The 26715-nt window shown below is 27.8% G+C and overlaps 2 protein-coding genes across 2 annotated transcripts in view; one reads left to right on the top strand and one right to left on the bottom strand.

The window, feature by feature from the left end:
• The first annotated feature begins 1838 nt into the window (after positions 1-1838).
• Positions 1839-5273, top strand: LOC107068930 (venom protease). The gene is made up of 8 exons (XM_015325790.2): positions 1839-2062; positions 2893-2978; positions 3065-3201; positions 3270-3391; positions 3897-4101; positions 4206-4450; positions 4684-4844; positions 5054-5273. The coding sequence occupies exons 1-8, from the start codon at positions 1963-1965 to the stop codon at positions 5213-5215; spliced, it is 1218 nt and encodes a 405-aa protein (XP_015181276.1). The 5' UTR covers positions 1839-1962; the 3' UTR covers positions 5216-5273.
• An 801-nt stretch (positions 5274-6074) lies between these two features.
• The window catches only part of LOC107068928 (atrial natriuretic peptide receptor 1), a 70601-nt gene continuing 49960 nt past the window's right edge, over positions 6075-26715 (bottom strand). Inside the window, 9 exon segments of the mRNA XM_089178213.1 lie at positions 6075-9287; positions 9620-9711; positions 9838-9936; positions 11232-11406; positions 14640-14832; positions 17168-17317; positions 23553-23644; positions 23744-23796; positions 23799-23819. Coding sequence (XP_089034339.1) covers positions 8520-9287; positions 9620-9711; positions 9838-9936; positions 11232-11406; positions 14640-14832; positions 17168-17317; positions 23553-23644; positions 23744-23796; positions 23799-23819 — 1643 coding nt within the window. The 3' untranslated portion in view covers positions 6075-8519.

Genomic DNA, 26715 nt, shown 5'->3' with positions numbered 1-26715 from the left:
AATTGAGAACATACTAAAATTTTGTTTTAGTATATCTCATAATTTCTAATAAATGATTTATTACTAAAAACAATAACCAAATTGATTGCTCTATAAATACTCGAAATATAAATCCATTAGTCTGGTCACGTTGTAATGTCAAATTATTTTTGGGAGTTACTGTAAATCAGTACGTGTCCCGCATACAGTGTTAAGTTTCCTAATAATACCACTGTTCACCAATTGTTTTTTACTAATGTTTTTTTTCTAGATTTCTGCTAATCTGCACGTATTCTGATAGAATAAAGAAATGTAGGACAGTAGAAGAGAAAGAGGAAGAGCATCAGCAGCAGCACAAGAACCAGCAGCAGCAACAACAGTAGCAGTAGCAGGATTAGAAAGAGAATAAGGAGAAGAAGGATGAAGTGGAATAGGAAAGTTGGAAGTGGGGAAGGAGGGGAGGGGGAAGTTCTATACGTATATCTGTGAAGTAAGAGCTCGAACGCAACGTTCTAAACGCGTGAGACTTTAAGAAGAGGCAATGAACTGAACAGGTATGTGGGTGATGTCCGTTTAGAAAAGAAGACAGAAGACTAGATAGATTTATACGTTAAGGTGGTACTACGTGTTCGAGCACGAATGGTGGCTCTTTCTCGTCTCCTCCCATATTTTTCTTTTCAACTCCGACTCGTTTCTCTTCTTTCTTCTTTTATCCTTGTATATCCCCTTCTATGTATGTATATGTGTATATATATATTTTTTTCCTCTTATTTTTTCTCTTTTTTTTTTCATATAACTCTTATAACGTTCCGCTTTAACGACAAGAATAGTCGGCGAGCTTCGAGCGCGGTTAATGAAACGTCAAATGGAATCGAATATTTCTCAAGTTACGGTACGCTCATTTTCGTTTTACCTTTCGTTGTCATATTATATAATATAATGCGATCATTTTCAAACTTGTTATCATTAATTTTATATCTTTTCGATTTGTAATTATTTTGAATTGGAAGTAGTAAGTAGGAAGCCTACTTATTTCTAATTATAATAGTAATAGTAATTAAAATAAAGGAATATTTTAATCTAAATATTAAGAAAGAAATACAAAATAAATATTTATAGAATATATTGTAAATAATATTCTATTTTTAGTTATTTTATATTTTAATTTTATTTTGAATTGGAAGTAGTAAGTAGAAAGTCTATTTACTTCCAACTCAAAATAATTATTTTAATAGTAATTAAAATAAATGAATATTTTAATTTAAATATTAAGAAAGAAAGAAAAATAAATATTTATAGAATAAATTCTAAATAATATTTTATTTTTAGTTATTTTAATTTTTAAGAAAAATAAATATCGAGGGCAAAATACAAAAATAATTTTTATAAAAGTTTCTATTTTTACATCTTTTACCTTAGGTATGCATAAACAAATTCAATTTTGTTTACGTTTTTAGGTATGCAAATTTTTATAACCTGATGTTGTATCACAAAGGAAGGGTACTATTTAAAATTTCAAAGTAAGGCTTGTTAGAAAAACAAAAAAAAAGGTGGGTAAATTTATATATATATATTGATTTTATAAATATTCTATCAATATTGGCTTTTAACTTCTTTTCAACATCAAACTGGCCGTATTTGTTCTTAGAACTAATATTATTTCATTTTGAACGTTACAATCTACTATCATAATTATCTGTACAATTATGTTTTGTTTAAAAAAAATTAAAATATATTTTATTACCAAAAATTAATATATTTGTACACCTGTCATTTAGCAAAAAGAAATGTTTCTATGTATAACCGGTTGCATATTTTACAGGCATTACTATTTAAGCTTGGGTTTCTTGGTATTTTAGTGTTGTCGTTCGTGGTTCACTAGCGCGTTTGGTGCTTCGCTATCTTCTCCTTCGACATCGTTTAAATTCTTACAACCATCGTTGAACACTTTAAACGACGACGATCAGAAAACGAGTGTTTAAAATGTCAAATTTAAGGATCTTTAGTTCAACGTCATTAACGATGTTCCTGGTTGTCATTCGAAGTAATCACTGCCTTCCTAGCGATCAAAAAAATCTTACGAGTAAGTATCCTGTTTTTTCAAAAATTCTGAAACATTAATCCTAACGATTTATTGATTAATTTCATACAGAAAATTATTATTTAACTAAAGGAATAGTTCAATCGTGCGTATATCTTTAATCGAATCAGAATTGGTTAAACCGCATCAAAATTGAATGCAAGCAAGTGCCCAATAATTTATGCATTATATTCAATTGCGCAACATTGACGCAACGATGTTGTTTTATAAAAGGGTAAAAAAGCCTTGGCATAGAGAGAATCTTTCAAATACGACTTTTAAATTTATCCAAATCAAGCAAAAACATAAAATAAAGAATTGGAAATCGATTGAATGCAGGCATCACAAATTTGTTGGAAGTGTAAATGTTTCAACACTGTTTTGAAAGAACATGTTTTCCCGATAAAAGAAAATTTGAAGAATCTAAACATTGAAGGGTCATTCTGAAGTGTTTTGTTATGTTAAAGAATTCTTTTACGATACTGTATTGTAATTTAATCATGAATAATGTTATTATTCAGTTACTTTTGAAGTTGATCGTAATGTTTGTTTAGATCAATTGTTTATCTAAATAGTACAGAAAATTAACGTAACATAATTCGTTTATTATTAATCAAATTTCAAAATTATTTATATCAATTGTAATAATTATTTCTAAAAAATAATATTATTCATTTTAATTTTTTTTCAAATTTTCTTTTAACTCAAGTACACTTTCTATCTTTTAAATTCGTGTTTAGTACAAATTTATAGAAAATATGTAAGCAAATCTTAATCTCAATTTTAAATATTTTTTGTATTAATTTAATACTAATGCAACATATTATTTTAAGATCCAGATGAAGAACTGATAAACACATTTATATCTACAAATTTAAGAAGAAAATATGTAAACGATCAAGATTATCCTGAAAAGAAGGTTAAACTTTATTTATACGATATCACGAATAATGTAATTAATACAGAATGTACAGTAAAGAAGAAAATTTTTTTTGCTTATTTCAGATTTACAAAATCTCTCAAGCTTGTTTGACATTAACTAAAAAAGAGGGCCAATGTAAACAAATCAACGAATGCGTACACGACAACATCTACTTCAATTTGAATCAATTTTTAAATTATACTTGTATTCTTAATAGCACGTAAGTTTTGTTTCTCAAAATTTAGTGTTTAACTGTAACTTTACCATTGAACAAGATATTTTTCGTAGGAAACTTGGAATTTGTTGTCCGAATAAATCACTAAGTTCATCTAGTTTGTCACTCGTGGATAGTTTGCTTGGCCCATTACCCGCAGTAGCAAGTTTCTATACCGAAAAGGGAAATAATCCAGGTAGAAATACAAAATGTGAAAAGTTTCAAAGTATATTATAGTCTATTTTTTTGGTTTAATTTTTCATTTGCTTTCTTTGGAGAAAAAAAGAAAGAAAGTTTAACATATTAAATGATAATATTGTGATCAAAAAATATGATAATTTATTAAAAGGATTCTATTTATTGGGTCAGTATATATACTACAAAATCAATATGAAATAAAAGTGTTCTGTATTAAACAATGTTCAGAATAAGTTTAAAACAATTAATACTAATTTATAAAGAAGTGTCAGTATTTATAATCACATATTATCATTATACTATTATCCAATAATATTATTTATATATTGGATTGGCAAGAGAGTAATTTCGGTATTAAGTAAATATATATATAATATTATTAGGTTGGCAAGAAAGTAATATTTCACATTAGAAAACCGAAATTACCTTCTTGCCAACTCAATATATAATTTCTATTACAGTTATTTACAAATTTAACTAGAATTTAAGTTTTTTATTTAAAGTTACTGAAGACAGAAGAAAAGGTAGAGGACATAGAGGATGTGGAACGAACATTAAAAGTGGTACTAGAATCGTAGGTGGACGACCGGCTGATCCCCGAGAATGGCCTTGGATGGCAGCATTACTTAGAAAAGACGCGATTCAGTATTGCGGAGGTGTTCTCATCACGGACAGACACGTACTCACAGCTGCCCATTGCGTTCGAAAGTAAGTCGTGAATGTCATGAAGAAGAAAAACCTTACTACAAGTCCAGTCAGTTACTGTTACTCTACTAGGTGAGATTTATGACGATACTCTTCTCCTTTATCAGTTTCAAACCACGAGACATCCGTGTTAGATTGGGTGAATATGATTTTACCAGAACCGATGAAACCAGAGAGTTGGATTTTGCAGTTGCGGAAATTAGAGTGCATCAGGATTTTGATTCAACTACTTATGAAAATGATATTGCTATTATCAAGATATATCGACCTACGCCATTCAACAGTTACATTTGGCCAATTTGTTTACCACCAATCGATCAAACCTTTGAAAACAAGACTGCTTTTGTTACTGGTTAGCATAATTCTCGTATAATTTAACAATTAAATCTGAAATACGTCTATGTTTTAACTCCATTTTGCACTCAAAATGTAAAAGCATCGTTTAAATGAGCATTTACTATAAAATGTTTTTTTTATAAATTAATGTACACATGTATGATTAATAAAATTCCATTTCATATTCAACTAAAGAATTTGAAATAACATAGGAATGATTACGTTGACGGTTTTGAATGTGTTAAACAGGCTGGGGATCGCAGTATTATAGTGGACCAGCTAGTACCGTTCTGATGGAGGTTGCAGTACCGATATGGCCGCAAGAAATGTGCACTAGGAGCTTTACTCAACGTGTCACGAGGGCTACCATGTGCGCAGGCGCTTATGAAGGAGGTCGTGACGCTTGTCAGGTAAGGATAAAAAGACTTACATAATCGAAAGTACAAGAAATCGAACGGGTCAGACGTAACTCAGACACTAACGTCAATTTATTCTTTAAACTAAACTTTGAACTTTACAATTTTGAGATTTAAATATACATAGATATCAAAAGTTTGTTAGTTGTTTGATTTACGTTATATATTTTTCTTTTTATTTTATTCCCCTTTCTTTTTATTAGGGAGATTCCGGTGGTCCTTTGGTTCATCAACTAGGTAACGGCAGATGGGTGAACATTGGAATAGTTTCCAGGGGTATACGTTGTGGTGAGCCTAACAATCCTGGAATTTATACTCGGGTAAACTTTTATCTCGATTGGATATTCGCGAATGCAGTATTTTAATAAAATCTTCCTTAAAATTGTATGCAGGGATAATAAACGATTAATTTATTGTCCTATGTGCATCAGATCAATGATAATTATTTTTAAATGTGTCTGTTAGCAATGAACAATTTCAATGTTTTCATATAAGTAGAACCTCCATTATTCGAATTAATAGGAAGACATAACTTAATATAATAATATAAAAAAATATGAAAAATATAATATTATAAAAAGAAATATCAGGTCTCGAATATTTGTTTTACAGTAGATAACATAAACAAGAAAGTGTACACATAATGTACGGGATAATAGAATATTTGAATACTAGATCGTCATGTATTGTAAGTAGATTCTTCAAACATGGAGTCCTCTGGTAATTCTTGAATCTTTCCAACCAAAGATTGAAAATGTTGCTCATCTCTCGCTCGCTCGCCGATCTCGTTAGATACAAATATGAATACTTCTCACCTTGTATGTGGTGATATAAAGGATAGTGGTACTTCATTTTCTTTATTAGTCCTTTATCTTCTCCTTACCAGCCTTTCGTTGGTTCTTTGTTGCTTAAGATATCCCGTCGTAGCCATCCAGTGGAAGAATAGGATGATTGTCTTTGCTAATGGGCCCAGCAGGGCGTACGTAGTGGGGGTACAAGTGGTGGGAGGTGTGAATATTAGCGCTTCGGAATTCCCTACAGGATTAAAGCGCAAACTTCTACAGGATTAAGACGCAAACTTTGAATACTGGTTAATAGTTTATGATAGTTTTCGATCATACACGTCGAACATTGAAGATTCCATTATATTTTGTTTAAACGAAATACTCCTGAAAACGATTGAAATTTTATTTTTGGAATATATCGATCATTACATCATTCAAATAAATTGAACATAAATATAATTTTTATTTCTTACGACCAATATATACCCAATATACACAATAAGCACGCTTTCTCACTTCCTCTTGTCAAGTTTCTCATTAAGCCAGGAAACGATTGACTTCTCAAACGCGCGTCATTTACTGACAGACAACACGCTCTTCCATCACATAAAATATTACTTACTTACATATATACTAATTCTCGTACACATCTTATACATATATATGTCTTATTTACTTCCTTTCTTTCATATGTATACTTCTACATACCACAAGCACACACACACACACACACACACACACAATCTTTCTCTCTCTCTCTCTCTCTCTCTCTTGAGTGTTATTTTTGTTCTAACATAATTGTGAAAGGCCCAGCCTCTCCTTACTAGAAATTGCTTGCTGAACATCAATTCTCCTAATGCCGTCTAATTTTCTTCAGAGACAGACACGTATAATCTATTTATTTCGTAAATACATACATACACACACATATAATATATATGTTTTTATTTGTTTGTGCTTTAGCCCGTGTATACATATATAGATATTTATTTATGTACTTATTTATTCATCTTTCTCTATTTTGTTGAGCATATCTGGCAAGTAGGTAATATAGGATTATTCAAAAAGAATAGTAGAAAAATAAAGCTGAATTATTTGTTTGTAAAGTGACATATACGATGCATAATGGTATACAGTGACTGACGAACATCGTAAACTTGTGTTCCTAAATTGTGTGTGTGTATGTGTGTGTCTGTATTCACGTACTTGAGTATTTTATGCAAAGAACAAACGCAAAGTGTATGGATCTTTCTTGTTTGTCAAATCAACGATTATTGGCTTCACCTACCTGGACATGTTAACACAGTGGCTTATGCCTAAACTAGAGAAAGATTATTCTAATCTTATCCTTCAACAGTACGGTGCTCCTTCACATTTCCAAAGTACCGTTCGTAAACATTTGTGTACTAACCACACAGTGTGCTAGATCAGTCATATAAGGGAAGATTTGAAAAACCGTATCTTTAATGCTATGGAGCAAATAACTAAGGATATGTTGAAACGTGTCTGACTTGTATAAGGGTTTCATCAAGAACGTGTTTAGGAAGAAATGGATCTATTTCTACTCATCTACACAGGCAGAAGTATAAATTATGGACATAAAACTTATGCATGCATTTATCAAATCATTGTAGTTTGGGTATATCAATTGAATAAATAATAATTCAGCTTTAATTTGGTATTATCAGTTTTGAATAACCCTGTATTTTTTACTTTTTCATTAATATTACATATTTGATATATTTTTTTTTTTTTCAAATAAATTCATTAGAGTCATTGAACAGGTATTTTCATCTTGTACATCGTTAACGACAAAGTTCACCCTTCCATTAAAGTTACTCACTTAAACCTCGTTACTTTATTTTAATGGAAAAATGATATCTCCATGAAAACTTTGAGGAAAACAGATCGAAGTTATAATTTGGTCCTATTTCTCTCTCACATATGCACGCACATACACACACTCGCAATGATATACTATTATTTGGCATGAAACTAAATACAAAAGAAAGAAGAAGAATTATTTACGATAATAATACGACTTGTGAGTATAGTCGTTAAATGTTGTATTTGCAAGTTTAAAATATATAGTTTAGAAAGACGAGAAAGTAATTCTATAATGTAAGAATATTTTGATGAAAAAAGAAAATGAAACTAACGAATGCTTGGTTTCGTCGTTAAAAGAAAGATGAGCAATTAGCTGCTTAGAAAATTACGAGCAAACGATTGCCCATTTCATCGTAGACTTTCTCGTTAACAGCACCTTGTCTAATACTGGTCGATTCGGGCAAGTCGGCATTAAATACTGAATCATTTACCCGATGTAAATATATATATAATATATTATATTATGTGTTCATTCCGTACTTAATATTTATTTTTATTTTTTTAAATTTTTTTTTAATACAGACCCATTAAACATGTAATCTTGGGAATCCGTCAAAGAAGTACGTAGCATACAGCTTTGGAAAAAAGTAGCTATTTAATTTAAATATCGTCAGATGCATAAAATCAACACTGACTATTATTGGTTCTGTAATAACATCTAGAAAGAGATCACTTTGTCTTATTACATATGTATACATTGTATTATAAACGACTTACCATCGATTTAAATGTTCGCTGGTACCCAACTACTTTGCTAAAAATATCACACCATCTGTGTGTGTGTACATTTATAGAAAAGCAAGAAAATGCAGAAAAATCATTCCAATTTTAGGAATTTCTTTTTTTTCCATTTGTTCATGTTGTTGTTGTTGTTGAATAATTAGTCTTTTCGAGTAGCATGTACAGATGGCAGGATATTTGGTTGGGTAGAAATATCATCATACTCGATGTTCCTATCCGAATTATCAAACTCAGGATAAGAGACACATGAAGAGAGCTAAATCCGAGGCATCGAATCTGCGGGTAAAAGAAGGGGCGTATTTGGACCACTCTCGGTATGATTCGGCATACTTTCCGCCGAGTAAGTATACGCTTGTCGATTTTGTTGAACTGGGACTGCACGTACGTGAGTTGGAGAGACAACATTGCTTGATGGCATACGACTGGCTGGTGCACCATTTCCTGTTACCGTGATGTTACATGTACTGCTACCAAAATGTATTCGATTTTGATTAGTTTGAAACGATGCTTGCAATTGTTGTTGTTGTTGTTGTTGTTGTTGTTGTTGTTGTTGTTGTTGTTGTTGTTGTTGTTGTTGTTGTTGCTGTTGTTGTTGTTGTTGTTGTTGTTGTTGTGAGAGTTTCTGCTGTGGTGGCGGTGGTTTTTGTTGCGGTGATTTCTGTTGTTGTGGTTTCTGTTGTTGCTGTTGCGGTTGCTGTTGTGATGCTGGTGGGTTTTGTTGTTGTTTATTTTGAGACTGATTTTTGATTGAAATATCTTGAACTGGAATATGACGTGTTTGAGATGATTCCACCTGAGGCTGATTTTTGGATTGAACTGAATGAGTTTGATTCTTTGTTTCCGTTTCCGTTTGATTTGACTTATTTTGCATTGGTTGTATTTGCTGTTGCTGTAACTGCTGCGTCACTGGTTCGTTGGAAATTGGTGGAAGTTGACTGGTAGATTTGGTTGTGCAAATTTGCTTAACGTTATTGTTTATCGGTTTTTCACCCATCAACCAATACGTCGTCATTGTACCTTTACCCTGTGGTTCATGAAAAAAAAAAAAAAAAAAAATTAGCACAACGAACAGATATTTGCTATTCACGTATGCAGAAACGAAAGAAAATTTGATTTCAGAATGCCGTGTAAGCTCAATGAAATAATTATTTCGTAAAATGATTTTATTGGTGAAATTTTCATTAATCTTGAACAAACAAATTTGAAAATACGAACGTTTCTTTGGTTAAACGTTTGCATGATAATGTACTAACGGTCGATCGATAAACTCTGACCTGGATTTAAAGCAGGCCTAGTAGCATGCCTGCTACAAATTATTTTATTTCATAATACTTTGATTCAAAAGATAAATCTTACCTTTAACGTAACCTCTCCTCTGCAAACAAGATCGAATGTCCCGAAAGTATCCAGAATTTCTTTTGTCTTTGGACTCACGTGTATCATCCATGCTGTTTTCAACAAAAATTATTCAATCAAATAAAAATAATGAGTTTAAACCTAATCGAAAATTGCAATCCTCGATGAAACATTTGATTGTCAAACGTATATGCTTTTGTTGGCTTAATAACAATTACCTTCTCCGTTACTTTCCATTCTGGATGCAGTGTTGACAGTATCACCGAACAAACAATACCTCGGCATTTTCAAACCAACCACACCCGCTACGCAAGGTCCTGAAACGAACCAAACGAAATTGCTTATTTATTTTTATATCGTCCTTTTATCTGAATAATTATAATTTCATCGATTATATAATATGATTTGCTTAATTATCATCTCATAATTTTTAATACATTTTTAATAGAAAAATTAGAACAAAATATCTATTTAATATAAATTAAATTGTTAACCTGCAATTATTATAGATACTATAATAAAAAAATAATAAATAAAATATACCTCTTTCTGAAATAAAAATAAAAAAAAAATGATTGTAAAAATAATCTATTAAATTAATCTCACTGATAATACGATTTCAAATTTTTCTAGAATAGTTGAATTAAATTTTTAATCGCTCTACGTAATAGAAAAATTATTTTTGTTCGGATTATCCGATATCGATTTGACTTTTTTTTTTCATTTAATCGAAGTTTTACCATATAACAAGACACCTGTTTCACTCGTTCACTTCTATCGAGGTAGAAAAATCGATATCCATTACTCAATAGACACATTTTATAGAAAGATTGAACACTGAAAAACGTCTTTGATTTATGCAAAAACTTTCACGAATCATTCTTTTTTTTTTCAAACTTTTTTTACGAACTCGACGATCTTGAGGTAATTTAAAAAGCAATTAATTCACTGTGCATATCGAATCGAAAAGAGACGTGCAACATATCTCTCCTAAATTCGTCAAAAGTATTTTCTCGTTAAAATTCATCCTTGAACAAGCTCTGTCTTTCTCTTTCTCTTTCTAAATTTTGATCTCTCTTGTTCATACACATACTCACCTATGAATATACACACAAACAAAAAATATAACTAATCACATATACACGATATACATATAACAATTGTGAATACACAGATATACCAAAAAAAAAACAAAAAATACGAACAACTGTACGCACTCATACATATAAGAACACATACGAATATCAGTGCACACACATCGAACACGAATTTCCACATGCAGAAATATCAATAACTACCTGCATGCACATATATTCAACACTCGTATATATTATATTGAATACATATAGAACCATAGAAAACGAATATCAATTCACACACATGTAACATACATAGAGCCACAAAATATAACCACCTGAGCATACATTCAAACACATACATACTTTCTAATAACAATACTTGCTCGTCTTTATTTACTTCATTTTATCATGGAATTTAGGATGACAGTTTTAATCATCATTTTCAAAAAATAAAAAGACTAAAAGAGAGAAAAAAAAGTGATATCACATACAAAAAGTAAAATAAAAATGAAAATATAAAAAAAAACACTTACCAGAATGCATTCCTATACGAAGTTTCAACTTCTCTTCTGGTCTATGACGGATTCGAAATGTCATAACGGTGTCCCTCAATGCCAAACTCATCCTAGCTATTTCCTTTGCATGATTCGTGCCATTTCTCACCGGCAATCCGGAAACGACCATGTAAGCGTCTCCAATTGTCTCAACCTTTTTGTTAAACAGACAGTAAAAAAGACATTTCTAAGATATTAGATACTCAATTTTCTTGAAAGGGGATCATTATGATTAACCACTTGCCCTACAAAGACGTACCATGCACGTCGAGATGATTTTGTTTCAAAACTGCGAGTGACGTGTACACCATGTCGATAGGCGTGGTGAACACGTGGTAAATAGATTTATATTATTTTCATCATATCAATCAATATTGTAGAATGGAAAATAATAGTAAACTCAGTGAAATTGTTTCGACAAGTGCAATATTGTAGCACACGGCACCGCAACTGAGAAGTTAAATCGTAGGGCAAGTGGTTAAACATTTGAGAACAAGTTTCTAACAGGTTTTTTATTAATTTGTTCAAACCATGTCTTTATTATTTTGATTGAAAAAAGATTAGAGGAAAATATTCATACTTTGTGTACTGCTTATCTAGAACGACTCTTTAACTGATTGCTAGCTGAGATGATAGTAATCTACCTAACTTTAAATCAAGTTTCTTTCTTTTTTTTTTTTATCGTCTTAACGAATACATAATTAAGTTTCATTCTCAAGGATGATGATCGTCGAGCAACCTGATGTCCAGTACCTGCCTACCTTGTGTAAAAGGATTATTTTATTAAACTCGAACGTTCTTGTATAAACTGGAAACTAGTATTTACGTTTCGACAGCGCGTAGGCGAGGTGCAATTGGACACTGGATCGATGGCGAACACGAGAAATGCCATCCCTAAGCCGTGAACGGAAGTAATTAAACAACCCGAAGGTATAACTACAATCTTCGTTTACTTTTCTTCTTGTTCTTCTTTTTTTTTTTAATTCTTTTACTTTTTTTCTTACTCTTTTCCATTGACGGCATCATTAGCCGATATTTCCGATAGATTCAGGAAATATTCGAGAAGATATTCAAAGAGTTCAACACCCTGACAATTTGATCCATTAATTTGTATTTATTTTCAAACTAGTCTTCGATTAATTGATCGTATAATTGTTAAGTGAAGAATAATTTCTGATGGAATAGAAATGATTACTTATTCATCAAGATTTATATGTTCGAGGTTATCACATGAAACACGTAACGTGATCAAATTCTATATTTTAATGGCTCTTGTCGGAAATTGTTATTTTTTTTTTTTTATTTTGATATAAAATTGTTCGTGAAAAAGTTTTAATGGGATTATTGTTTACTAGAATTTTATTTTATGCTTCAAAACATTTCAAAGTTTATTTTCACTTTTATTTCTAGATAAATATAAAATATTTATTAAGATGTTATTTGTTCAGTTTGTATTTATTAAAAATTTGATAAACAATTTTTTGTATGGCTATAGTTTGTTCAGGGAATTTCATTGTTTTTTATTTTACTTTTTTGTATGAAATTGGTGATCGTTATATTCATCTCTCCTTACGTTACGTTTCAATGTAATAGATAGATTATTATTAGACTTTATTTTCATTTAAATATACGTATTGATTTAGTCTGTCATTCGATTATACAATACTGTTACACTTATTTTTCTGAATATTGAAAAAACATCTAATAATATCGAAAGCTTCAACAATGTCAAAAGAAATGCGACAGTGAATCGTATGCTTGAATAATCAGGAACAAAATTGTTTGTTATTTATTTATTGTAAATGAAAGTATTTTATAGCTGATAGACAAGTATTATATTGAACATCGTTTCAATTAAAATAAGAAATAATTATTATATAATATTCCTTTGTTTCAAATTGATCTTAATATCTGAAATGAAAAAATATTTTGAAATATAATTACTAATTTTCACATTACATAAGTCTTGTATTTTTCATTTAAAAAATACCTATACATACATATGTCTGTTTACACATTACCGACTACTATGCATAAAACTTGTAACTTAACATATTACATTATTGATTAAATAAATAATTGAATTAAAATATGAAATATTCTAGCAAATTAGTATTATCTAAATTTGATTAAATTTTGTCAAATGCAATAAATAATATTACAATTACAATTTATATAATTATTTATAATTAAATTAAGTTGATTGGATATATCAACACGAGTAAATTCATGATCGGTCAATAGAGGATGAAACTTGGTTTTCGAATCTATTCAATCGTATTTGATTACGATCATAGATAATTATACGTCACAAATTAAACTAGATAATATAGTTCGTATTATTACATCCATATATATATATATATACATAGTTTAATAGTATTATATTATATAATCTGCTTATTATTATAACTAATTAGAATTTCTTGATATAAATTAATAATAACATTATCCTTGAAGACAGTTCATTTGATTATTATATTATTCATTGAATATTACACGTCATCAGTTTGCTCGGGTTATTCATTCAATTCTATTTTTCTATTCCATAAAAAAAAATATGTTAATAAACTTCATCGATATAAATTAAAAAATACTAAATTATAAAACCGACACTTTGAATCGGACTGTTAATAACAGCTGATTATAATTCATGAATCATCCTGTATAAAAGAAACTTTCTGATCGTGCAACCCTGACAAAACCATGATAAAATCCTGACCTTGTAAATTGAAACTGCGTATAAAATGTCAACGGAAGAATTATTTACTGTTTATAAGAAGAACTAATACAGTAGGACGGAACTTAATTAACTAACGTGATCAGGAAACAAACGATGCGGATAAATTGAGGTTCTACGGATAATTGAGACTGAAGTAAAATTATTTCAAACACGTTTTTTTTCTATTGACAATAAAATTCTCCTATAAATATGTATATTACGCATATGTTTTATAACATTTTTATTGCTTTATTACACTAATAATGAAAACATCATTTTATTGATTTTGAAAGTGGCTTAAGTTCAATCATACCCATCAAAAACATAATATTTATTAAATAATGTTAATTATGCTAATTTGGATAATAAATTTGACATCTTTAGAAACCAAAAAAACATTATTCTATTGTGTCATCTATTATTTATATTTTTAAATTTAATCCGATGTAAATCTTTCAAAATTTCGATTCGAATATAAATGGCTCACATATGCATATTTTTGTTTCAAATTTGCATATTTTACGAAATCAAATTTCATACACTTTGTGTATATTTAATGTTTAATAATAAAAAAAAATGTTGTCTTTTAATCAATGATTTAGAGTTTCGCGGTTATATAGGTACATGTATTAAAGTAATTGAATAAATGTAGTAATATCACTTACCTTATAAACGTCGAAATTTTCGATAATGGAGTCGAAACAGGTGTAGAGATCGTTCAACAAGTCGACTACTTGAAGTGGCGTACTCTCAGCCGATAGACTGGTGAAACCAACGATATCACTAAAGTAAATGGTTACTTGGTCGTACGTTTCAGCTATTACACTTTGTCCAAGTATTAGCTGAGATGCAACAGATCTGAAAGAGAAAATATATTATATAAAATATTAAATTCATTATCCTATAATTTTAAATAAAAAGAAACATTTGATTAATATTTTTTAAAATTATTTTTTTCAATATTTTATTTGTCAGTATTTTTAAATATTTGGTATCAGTACATATAAACATTTAAACAAAGTAGTGATAATAACAATAATTATTCGTCAGAATTCTTATTAGAATATTAATAATAACAATAACGTTAGGGGTTGGTTTAACATTACATCAGGATTATGTAAAGATTACAAGTTAATATAAGATTAGATTAATACTAATATTTTGTCATTAACATTGATGATTTATTTAATATACTAACAATTCTCTTTTTATTTTTATAATGTTATAATATACTTTATATTTTACAATTATATATATATATATATAATAATTATTATAAATTATCATAATAATTTATATTTTTATAATGTATTAGTTACTTTTCATAATTAATCCTATCCATTTATAATTAACAAATGAGTAGATTAAATAGTTGATAATTTTTTTTCAACTAATTGACATTTTTCTGTGTAGGAAGAACTCCGCCCACTGATCATTCATTTAAAATTTTGATAAATTATTATTTTATTCATGTAATAAATTCTTGCGTGGTAGTTGTAGATAAAAACCGACGAAAAAAAATGGAAAAATAAAACTGGGTAATTTTATAATATAATATTTGTTCAGTCAAAAGTCTCTAACCAAAAGTTATGTTAATTTGAGTTAGAATTATTCTTCGTTAGAAATAATTCCTAATGAGAGAAATTTGGTTTTGGCAAGGTATGCTTTTTTGTTAATGCTTTCTCTATGTAACAGGGTAGATAATGAACTTTACTCGATTTGTTTATGAAATTCTAGACAATTATAAACTACACGAGTAATTTGGAGTCAAAAGTGTAGTTAGTAACTTTTGACTGAGCATAGATGATATAGTATAACTAGATTGATATCTTCAATCAAAAATCTATGTTATCATTGCAGGACCTAAATAAACACAAATGAACTTTAGAATTGACTATTTTTCTAACAATTATTATATTTACAAATATTTTATATATAAGATTAATAGTTTTTATATCAATGAATACCAATATTGATTTTTCATATTACAAACTAATTGTAAACACTGTGTGTGTGCTATTTATTTAGAATACTGACAAATAATGTATCAAAATATGGATGGAATAAATAACAACCCTAACAAAAAGATACAAAGTGGAAGTTACGTATATCACTCGTCTCTACTAACAATCTGATTTAACAGAATAAAAGAAAAATAAATCCAAGTTTTTTTTCGTCACGTTTTATGCCGGCCGCTCGTTAAATCCCGTTAAAGTGTGTTAAAACTCACGTACTCACCTTACCAAGGCTCAAAATTGTATAGAAAAATTTGCCAGTAGGAGTAGGACAAATAAAATGCATTTTTTCATTTAATGGAAAGCTAGGAAATATATATGTAATTGTATTTTTATGCTTTAATAACGTTTATAAGTACGATCCACGTACTTTTATTAGAAAGAGTAATCGTTTTTAATACCTTTCTTGTGATATTTCCAAGAAAATGATAAATAACGTTCTTTTTTGTAAGAAATATACTGACGTAATAGAAAGACCGATTGATAAATGAAAAAGTATTATTGAGGTTTAATCCTTAACCTTTTCAAAGATGAGCCAATTGCCAAATAAAAGATTCTACGATCCGTTATAGAACATTAAAACCTTATTATATCCGTTTTGGCCCTATTCCATGGCCAAAAAAAGAGACACATTTTTTTAAATAATATATCTATTTATGTTACAAGGAATGGGGCCGACTGCAGAATTGCAGCATTCACAATTTACATCGATATACAGCTATTTCTAAATATATTCTAACATTTAAGAATGAGTAACTCTTTTTGGTTTTATAATTTAATTATTTATAAAGCAATCCCTCTAGTTATTACTAAAAAATATATTTCTTTATTACTTGTTATAGTATTTCTACTTAAAATATAATAAAATAAAAATTAGTGGTAATAGTATCCCTAGTAGCACAAAATATTTAAAAATATTGAATACATATATATTTAATATTAAAAAAACATTGAATCTCTTTTACTACTAGGGATTATTTGTCACGTTCCTTATGATGCAAATGGTATTAAAAGATAAGTAAATTATGTTTCAGTAATATAGAAATCGAATTGTGAACAATGTAAAGAAGGTTGCTAAATAGAAACAAAGCAATGAGAGATACGTGACTCCAATAAATCCAAGTTGATTACTTACAATTAGTGTATTAAGAAAAAGTCGTAACTTAAAATAGACTTACTTTGGCAGTAATTGATATAGAAGCTCCTCGCATTTACGTTTTTCTTCAAAGTAATCTGCAGTACGTTCCTCAACCAAGGCTTCTAAATTCGTTGCGTATTGTTCCATTCGAGACAACAAATTGTCCAGGATATTGCTACTCTCGTAATCTCTACAAAAAATATATAAATAAAAAATCACTTTTTAGTCAAATTTATTCCAAATAATTCAAAAATATTTGTATAGCTTTTTTTTGAACATTTATTTTTTTTAAATATAACAAATGTTTGTTCATACATAATAAATTTTTTAAATAATAAATTCCTTAAAGTTTGTATTTAAATTTATGACTATAGCAATACTTTACTTTCACACTAACTTTATATGGTAATAATTCTTCGGATTAGATTGCATCAGAGCATTTATTCTGGTTACTGTATATTCCCTTTGCTTGTATTTCCTGACAATTGTCAACAATATTTAAAGTCCAAATATCTTGCGGGCTACATTCAGATAACTTTGTTTTATTCTCAAAATAATCTTTTATTTCTTGTGCAGTATGTATATTAATTCCACTTAAATTTATTATACAAATATATAAATGACTTTACATTAATTAAAATTTATATCAGTTTCATTTTTCTTAAGAAATATTTTATAAAAATAAATATACACATTGTAACATCAAAAACTTATCTCATATAGATCGTTTTAACTGTTTAGAAAAACAAACTTCCTTAAAGTTTTATCAAAGAATTTTTGTTTTCATCTTATTTAAATTCTTGGAATTGTAGCTTTAGATAAAAGGTAGATCTCTACAGAAAGTACTGCTATAGAAAGTAAATAATAGAAGCAGAAATGAAAAAAGAATAAAATGTTCAGCAAATATTCTTACTTCTTTCATGTCATATAGTTTTGTCATGGAATGTGAGTACAGTGAGTAACTTTAATATTCAGACAGAATAACATTTGTTTTTCCTGTTATATTAAAATTTTATTATAAAAGAAAAAAAACGAAACGTAAACGATCAAATTAAAGCATTGCATCTTATAAAAAATAATAATTATAATAATATAATAATAAATTTAATTGTTCATGATGTTATCTGTTGCATTTTTTCAACATTTACATCACTTTTCGTGATCTAAAATGATTGATGTATCAATTTACTCGTAAAAATAATATAACACCAGAATGTAACGTGTAGATTTGTTCGCAAATCTTATAAAGAAAAGGAACATGTATGAAACTTGTCTACTAACATTAGAAACTTTATCCATTTACTTTAATATTACTATAGAAACTTTTTTGTATGATTTTTTAAAAAGCGATATTACTTTAACTTTTGTAAAATTGTGTAAAGTGTCGAATTTTCATAGCAAATTAAATAAATTTGTATTTTACTTTTGAACTTTGATTGCATATAATTTTGTTAGTTTGACTATGATTTAAGAAAACATTTAAAGAGCAGTAAAAGAGAATATATAAATATGAAATAATAGGTAAAATTTGATCTTTAATTAATTGTGATAGATCTTACAACGGAAGTTAACAATCGTCGTATTTTTATTTTATTAATTTTAAAAGATTTTATGCAAATTTCTATGAATCCAATTTACATTGATTTTTTGTTTTGTGATATTATATTAGGTCATTAAATATGAAATGTCTAATTTCGAGATGAAAATAATCCGAGTAATCAGACATTTCATAGTTAATAACCTAATATGATAGAAACAAAAAAATTAAATTATTTTATTTCTAATATTACAATTAGTATAATAATAAATATTTAAAAATGTACAATACTACTTTTAAATGGTACAAAAAATATATGATGTACTATAATCTATCCTAGCCATTAGTATTCTAAAGTTAATGAAGATATCACTGCGGAAAATGTGGCTTTTACAAAATTAGGGCAAAAACCAATTTTAGAAGAGTATCTCGAAAATCAATTGTTAATTATATTTTAAAAATAGAATCAAAATTCTTAGGAATTGCAGTCAATGATATAAAACTAATAGCTCACTAATTAGCTATTAGTAAATAGAATTGAGCATCTTTTTGAGAATTTTACAAAGAATTGATAGATCGTTTTCTTGTACATCATCGAAACAGTATTTCATTAAGAAAATCGACAGACACGTTTGTTGACCTAAGTCTTGACCTTATTCCAGAAAATGTAAATGCTTTTTTTGATATAGGGAATATACAGTACTGAAACATTTATTTTACTAGTCGAAAATATCTGAAATCAAATGTAACATTAAATGATTCGGTTTCACTAAATATCCAACAGGAATCAAATGACACAATGTGCATATATTGCAAAAAGTAATTTGTTGAAGATTGTAAAGGCAAATTTTTAATTTAGGGTATATTCTTGCAATTATGAATTCACGGAATAAGTTGCACATATTGCATATATGATTATTGTAAAATAAATTAATATTATTTTTCTCCCCTTTTATACTTTTGCAATAATAAAATATTTCTATTAATAATTTTATAATTTATTTAACATGACAGTAATTTTGTTTGAACTACCTGAATTTCTATTAATCCAGATTGAGCTTCGTTTAAAAGTCCAAAAATCAAAAAATTTCTAGGTCAACGATATTGATCCTTGCTTAATACATTTCGTATGAAATTCATTCGAATATGTCATTTATTATTACTTGGAGATTTTTATACTAAAAAAAAATAAAATGTACATCCCATATTCGTATCACTTTTTCTATAAAATTCAGGAGCTGGTTATATGAACATTTTTGTATTTTTTGAAATATTATTTACATAGAGTAAACGTTTACGTGGGAGAGAAAAGAGAGAATCGCGTATGTCGATTCAAATTTAAATGACGATTAACCCCATCTAAAACGGATGCAATGTAACTATATTGCACGTAATACACGTTTTGCTAGTTCACCTCTTTCAAAGAGACCATGCAATAATTATATTATCTAGAGAGAAATTGTATTGGGGCGTTTATCCATCAGGAGCGTATCTAACGATATACGAACCCGTTCGTGTATTCGACGAATCATCGTATATTCATGGATAGATGTACATATACATATATATATAGTACGTCTATCCCAAGGTCGAAAAGAGGATTTCGTTGAAATTTAATTAATCTAATCGTATTATCAATCTTTCTCACGCTAACGAAAGAGTACGTGTGACATGCTTTGATGTATCTAATAACCGAACTACAGAAAATATTAAACGATCTTCTTTCTTCCTTAGAAAATACGAATGCAATCGATAACGTGATATTAACCTGGAGAGTCATGAATAAAAGTCATAAAAGTTACGTCGAGTTAATCTAGGTACTTCGCTAACGACTCCAGGATTCCGTTAGAAGAAATGAATTCTCTTCGAGTTTTATCAAAGAGTTTTCTCTACTAAAGAAACAAGAGGGTAGAGCTTTTACGAGTTTTACGTGGAAGATGATGGTAAGAAGAAGTGGAAAAAAAAGATGTAAAATAGAAAAAGAAAAGATAAATGAAATAAATAGGAAAAGAATTAAAATGTAAATTTGAAAATCATTTGAGCACCTCTTATCCTTTTTTATTCGTTTGACAAGTTTCCATCTGAAACTCACAGTTTTTAATACTCCTACGCAGACTAATTCGAATTTTAAATCTTTAGTAATCTAACCTAACAAATTATTATCTTTTATCAGAATTTCACACTGAAATAAGCTTTTTATTGTACAAGTTAAAGCGAGGAGGATGTTGTTCGATTGATTGTAAGAAAAGCCTATTTACCCTTTTTCCGATCCGTTCATTTTCGTCGATTTCCAAGACAATTTTTTCGAATTCTAAATGGGAGAGAAAAATTCAATTCCGCAGATCAACGAACGAAGAAAATTAAATTCTACGAAAAATCGTGAAAGGTGTATCATATACCGTGTTAAATAATCGTAACAAAACAATAGTTTATGTATTTTTCCTATTTTTTTTTAAGTTCAATTACTTAAAAAAAAATGGGATTATTTATTTTGTTATATTTTTAAAGTGTTAAATAATCGTAATATTTATATTTGTTTTTTAATTAATCTTTTTTATTTCATGTTTACTTACTTTTTATATTATAAACAATAAAATGTGAAATAATCGTAACACTTCTATATTTATCTGTTTACTTTTTTAATTTTCTTTCGATTAAATTATTTCGAAAGGGTTGCAATTAATCCCTTTGTTTTCTTTTTTATGTTTCTAATGGCAAAATGTGAAATAATCGTAACATTCATATTTCTTCTTTTTATCCTTTCCTTTTTCATTTTACTTTTATGTTCCTTAGGCACAGAAATAATCGTAACACTCATTTCTTTCTTTCTTTCTTTCAATTAAATTACTCCGGAAGAGGAATCAAATGGTTTCTTTTTAGTTTCACATTTTTTAAAGTGTCAAATAATCATAAAAGAATTCTTTTCTTTTTCATTCGACAAAATTATATAAACAGAAATGAATGAAACTCTTTTTCTGATCAATCTTTTTTTACTATTTTTATTTTATTTATATTTTTATTCTTTATGCTCCCTATGTATAAACACTCATTTATTTATATTTGTTCTTTTATTTCGACAAAATTATTCCGAAAATGAAAAAGAACGAAATGAATTCTTTTTTTTTCTTTTATATATTTTTATTTTTATTTCATTTCTTTTTATTAAAAGAGTAAAATAATATGATATTTTTTACATAGGACTCTTCTATCAACGGAATTTGATCGTTTCGTAAGTTCCGATGTGTGGTTTAATCTGCCGCTGACAATCGCAGATATCTCAAGTGCTTTTCAATATGCGTTTTACCACCCTCGTAAACGCCTTTACGTAGGCAACCATTCGTACATCCGCGTCAATCGTGCATTCGATAACTCTACCAATGCATAGGAGTAATAGGATATCAACGAAACGAAATTCACATTATCATCCCCCACACGCATTTAATGGTATTGGTGTTCCTTTATTTCTCTCTTTATTTCTATTTCCTTCTTTATCTTTGTTTTTTTTGTCTTTTTCTTTCTTCCTTTTTCTCTGTTTATTTCGGAAATATTTTTACCCTTTTTCGAAAAAATCGCTTAACCTTTAAATAAATTTAAACACCTGCTTTTCATTACAGAACTCTTTTTACTTCTGTCAATTTTTCCTTCTTCTCTGCAGATCCTTTTTTAGTTCCCATCATTTTCTAAAATATTATTTTTTAAAAACCCATACAATTTAACTTTTGACCTAACTAAACTATTCTAAAATCAACTTTAGAATTTTAAAAACCACTTCAGTTATTATTCATGAATTCAATAAAATAACAAAAACTTATACACATTTCAAATATTTCGAGAATTTATTTTATTTAAAAAAAAAAACTTATATTGCGTTTTGGTACCTCCCTAAACTCTGCTTGTAAAGTACTTCAAGACTGGAACAAATTCTTTCATGGATTATAAGAAGAAATCCACATCTCTCAGAAACATCCCTTCCAAGAGTCATAATGTTCCAAATAATCCCATCGAGCAACGTCGAAGACCCCGTATTCTCTCTCTTTCTTTCTCTGTCCTCTCTCCCCCTATCTTTATCTCTGTCTTTCTCCCTTCTCCCTGATCCATTTCTTTCTCTTTTTCTTATTCTTTTTTCTACAGTTTACGGAAGTTTTTTTCTCACTTACACTTGACCACCCAAGCAAGGGCCACTCTTCCACGTTCAGGTATTGACCTACCAAGTTACTCGACCTGAACTCAACTGTGTGTGCACTCTTCGAATTCCTCGAGTCTTATACTCGAGGAAAAGCGTCTTTTGGGAGTGGTAGTAGCGTTCCTGGAAAGCCGAGAACTATGCCAATATTAGGGGTGAACGATTTCGAAAGAGCAAAGAGTAAGACAAAAATAGGAGAAAAAAGATAGGAGGGAAGATATTTCGCATGAAGCTTTGAAAATAATCGGAGAATCGTTGAGAGAAAGAAAAAATAAAAACAGAAAAAGCATCCTTAATTTCATTAAAATTCGAACGAACGGAAAGACATTGTTTACGAGGCCAAGTAGATACACAACGATCCAACTAATTGGTAAAGTTATCCTTTCACGAACCACTCGAGTTATACTTAACATTTCAGTTTTATAATAAAGGGGAGTCTGATGATCGATTTGGTGAAAATTCTTCTTCTTCTTCTTCTCAAGGTTTATACGTCAACTCGTATAAACTAGCTGGTTAGAATTCTATGCTTCACGCTTAAATCGCACCTTTACGTACGTGACTTTTACAATATAAAGTTGTAACGCATTATTATTGTGAAGGAAGTTATTATTACGAAGGAAAGTTATTATTTGCGAATATAAAAGAAAAAAATAAAGAAAATAAACGAGCAAAAAATGTTAAATATATTTTAAACAAATGACTTACTTGTTGATCTTGCGAATAGTCTGCTTTAGCGCGGGAAAATCAGGTCGATCGGCTGAATCCTGCGCCCAACATCGTCTCATTAGTGTAGCTACCTGTTAGATGAGGGATTAAAATTTATTTCAAAGCATGTTTCATGCGCTATTTACAAAGATATATACTTAAAAAAAAAGATTATTTTAAAAGGGACTCACTTCTTCTTCAACAGCACTTTCGTCGATTACTGGTCTTAAAGGTGAACTACCCCTTTCCTGACACCTTCTACGATTTCTAGAAAAGAAAAAGAAGGAATATAGTAGAAATGATTATATAGATTATTAATATATTATTATTGATCTATTGTTATATATCTATATAATATATTATATATATATATATAACAATAGATCAATAATAATATATTTTTATATAAGTAATTATATGAAATTAATATATAATTATTATATTATACTTAATATATAATTAATATATATATATATATATAACAATAGATCAATAATAATATATTTTTATATAAGTAATTATATGAAATTAATATATAATTATTATATTATACTTAATATATAATTAATATATATATATATATATATATATATATATATATATATTATACAGAAATATATTATATCTATATTATATTAAATAATAAATAAATATAAATTAAATAATATTATATATATTATTTATTGTATACTAATATACTATTTATATTATATAAGAGTATATATAAATATAAAGTATTACATAATAAATATATAGTTATAAATAATAAATATATAATAGAGTTAGAGAGAGTTATTAGTTACAGTTGTAATTAGTATAATATAAATAATATATAATAATATATAATATACTGTAACTAATATAATAAATATATATATATATTATACAGTAATATATATTGTGTGTGTGTGTGTATTATATTTATATAATATAAATTATATTAATTATAATATAATTTATATAACATTATTATATAAATTAATATATATAGAATAATATAGTAAAATATATGTAGAAACAGGAAAGTATTATACATTAAGTATTCAGATATTAAAACTTTTGAATACTAAATTATTAAATACTGAAAATCTCCATTGTATTAATATAATTCTTCTTTTTTTATCGAACGGAGAATTCATTCATTTCTAACAAAAAGTAAATACTATAATATAATAGTATAAGTACTACATTATATTCAAAATAGAATTATGTACGCTTGAATACACGTAATACCAAGAGAATATCGATTTTAAGCCAAGCGTTATGCTAATTACCCGCGAGATACTGTAATTGACGTTTCGAATTGGCTGAGAGAGTACATCATTCCCTTTCTATCTTACTACGACTTACACTTAACAATTGATTGATTCTTATTAACAAGATTGTACTAATATGATACAGCGATTTTAATTGGAAGTAGATAGTGTAATGAATTACTCTTTGCGTAATCGAAATAACTTTCGTTAAAATTCAAGAGGATATATTTCTATTTATTTCATTAGAATTTTGTAAGATTTTATGCCACTTTTTTTGTCAAACAAATTATAAAATAACTCATAAATTCAATTTTTTTAAATATTGTTATAATTAAGGAATTTATTAATCTTTTATATGCATGGTCAAAATATTTGTATTAGGGGTAGGTTTGAATTAGACTTGTGTCAAGTCTATGTCACATATAACACAACACAATATAATACAAAACAATATTTATACACAAAATAATATTTTAAATATATATAAATACTAAAATAATATTTTTGTTTTGTGAAAGAAATACTAATCTCTTAAATATTATATATTTACATTTTATGATAAATTATATGTTAAAATTATTATTGAAATTATTTATATATTTATTTATTCCTAAAATAATATACAATAAATTTTAGTAATTTAATTTCTAATTGTAACCAAAAATTTCGTAGTTTATATTTATTTTATAATTATTTATTTAAAATATTGACTCAATAAGTAGCAATTAAAATAAAATTAATATCTCGAAATCGTACATAACATCAAATTTAATTTGAAAAAAAAATAGGCATATTTTGATACACGTATAATAAATTCTGAATATGTATATGTAAATCAATGGAAGAATTCAAGCAATCATTTTCATGAAATAATGTATGAAGATACTGATCTCCCATATTACGACAACCTCGGTTGAATGCGATACTTTTTGTATAAAGTCAGTGGGTAGACAAAACGTAAAGACTAATTACGTCATTCACATGGGAGTTACAGTATCGTTCAGTTCAGTCCAAAAAAAAAAGAATATACGAGGGTAATTATCCACAATGTAACAGTATTCTGTTGTAGAGTGGTTGTACTGTCAAGTGTTCGTGCATTAGTATTCGTGGTTTTACTCCTATTATTGTTGTACAGCTTTTAACACGCCAGCATGCTTACATTCTGTTAATTGTGACATTAACAATGGCCACTACGCTTTACATTTGCACGTAGAACAAGAAGAGCAAATAACTGTTACCAGTTTCTTGTTGTCTGTATCAGAGGTTAAAATGTACAGAAGACTTTTATAATATTATTGAGACAGTGACTGAAACTATTCATTTATAATCGTGATAAGAGGAAAATTATAAATATTAATGCGTTGATACTTGAGATGATTGTTAACATATAAAAAATATCTTAGTAAATAGCAAATAATTATGTAGATCATTATGATAATAAACTGGAAGTCTACAAATAGGAAAAGATTAATTTTATGATTTATTTTATAATACAAATAATTATAATATAGGATAAATAATTAATTAAAATTTAGAAAAAAAGGTTTATTTATTAAAATAAATTTTTATTAATACATTCGCGACAGCTGACGTGAATTCACGTCTTTTCAAGTTCTATTTCTAATTACCGCTGATGTAAAATTCACGTCATTTAAAAATTTTAAAAATTTAATATAAATAAATTTTTATAATATTCAAAAAATTATATTTTATTATATTATTATATTTTATTATTTTAATATAAATTTAAATAATTCATAATTTTTGCCGATACTCAGTATTAAAAAAGGAAAAAATATGCCGGTCGCGAATGTGTTAATTATTAATAAAATTATTATTTTTAATTTATTATATCTATCCTATATTATTTAATACATAAGATTATTATATATATAGGATATATTATT

Source organism: Polistes dominula, unplaced genomic scaffold (genome assembly GCF_049000335.1).
Source record: "Polistes dominula isolate Pdom_NZ unplaced genomic scaffold, Pdom_raw_medaka contig_77, whole genome shotgun sequence".
Lineage (NCBI taxonomy): Eukaryota > Metazoa > Arthropoda > Insecta > Hymenoptera > Vespidae > Polistes > Polistes dominula.
Note: the sequence above shows the minus strand (reverse complement) of the source record. Positions and strands in the feature narration are given on the sequence as shown.

Coding starts and splice junctions, on each gene's coding strand:
- LOC107068930 (XM_015325790.2), top strand. CDS start 1,963: ATGTCAAATTTAAGGATCTTTAGTTCAACGTCATTAACGATGTTCCTG. Junction 2,979..3,064: donor AAGATTATCCTGAAAAGAAG/GTTAAACTTTAT, acceptor TGCTTATTTCAG/ATTTACAAAATCTCTCAAGC. Junction 4,845..5,053: donor GAGGTCGTGACGCTTGTCAG/GTAAGGATAAAA, acceptor TCTTTTTATTAG/GGAGATTCCGGTGGTCCTTT.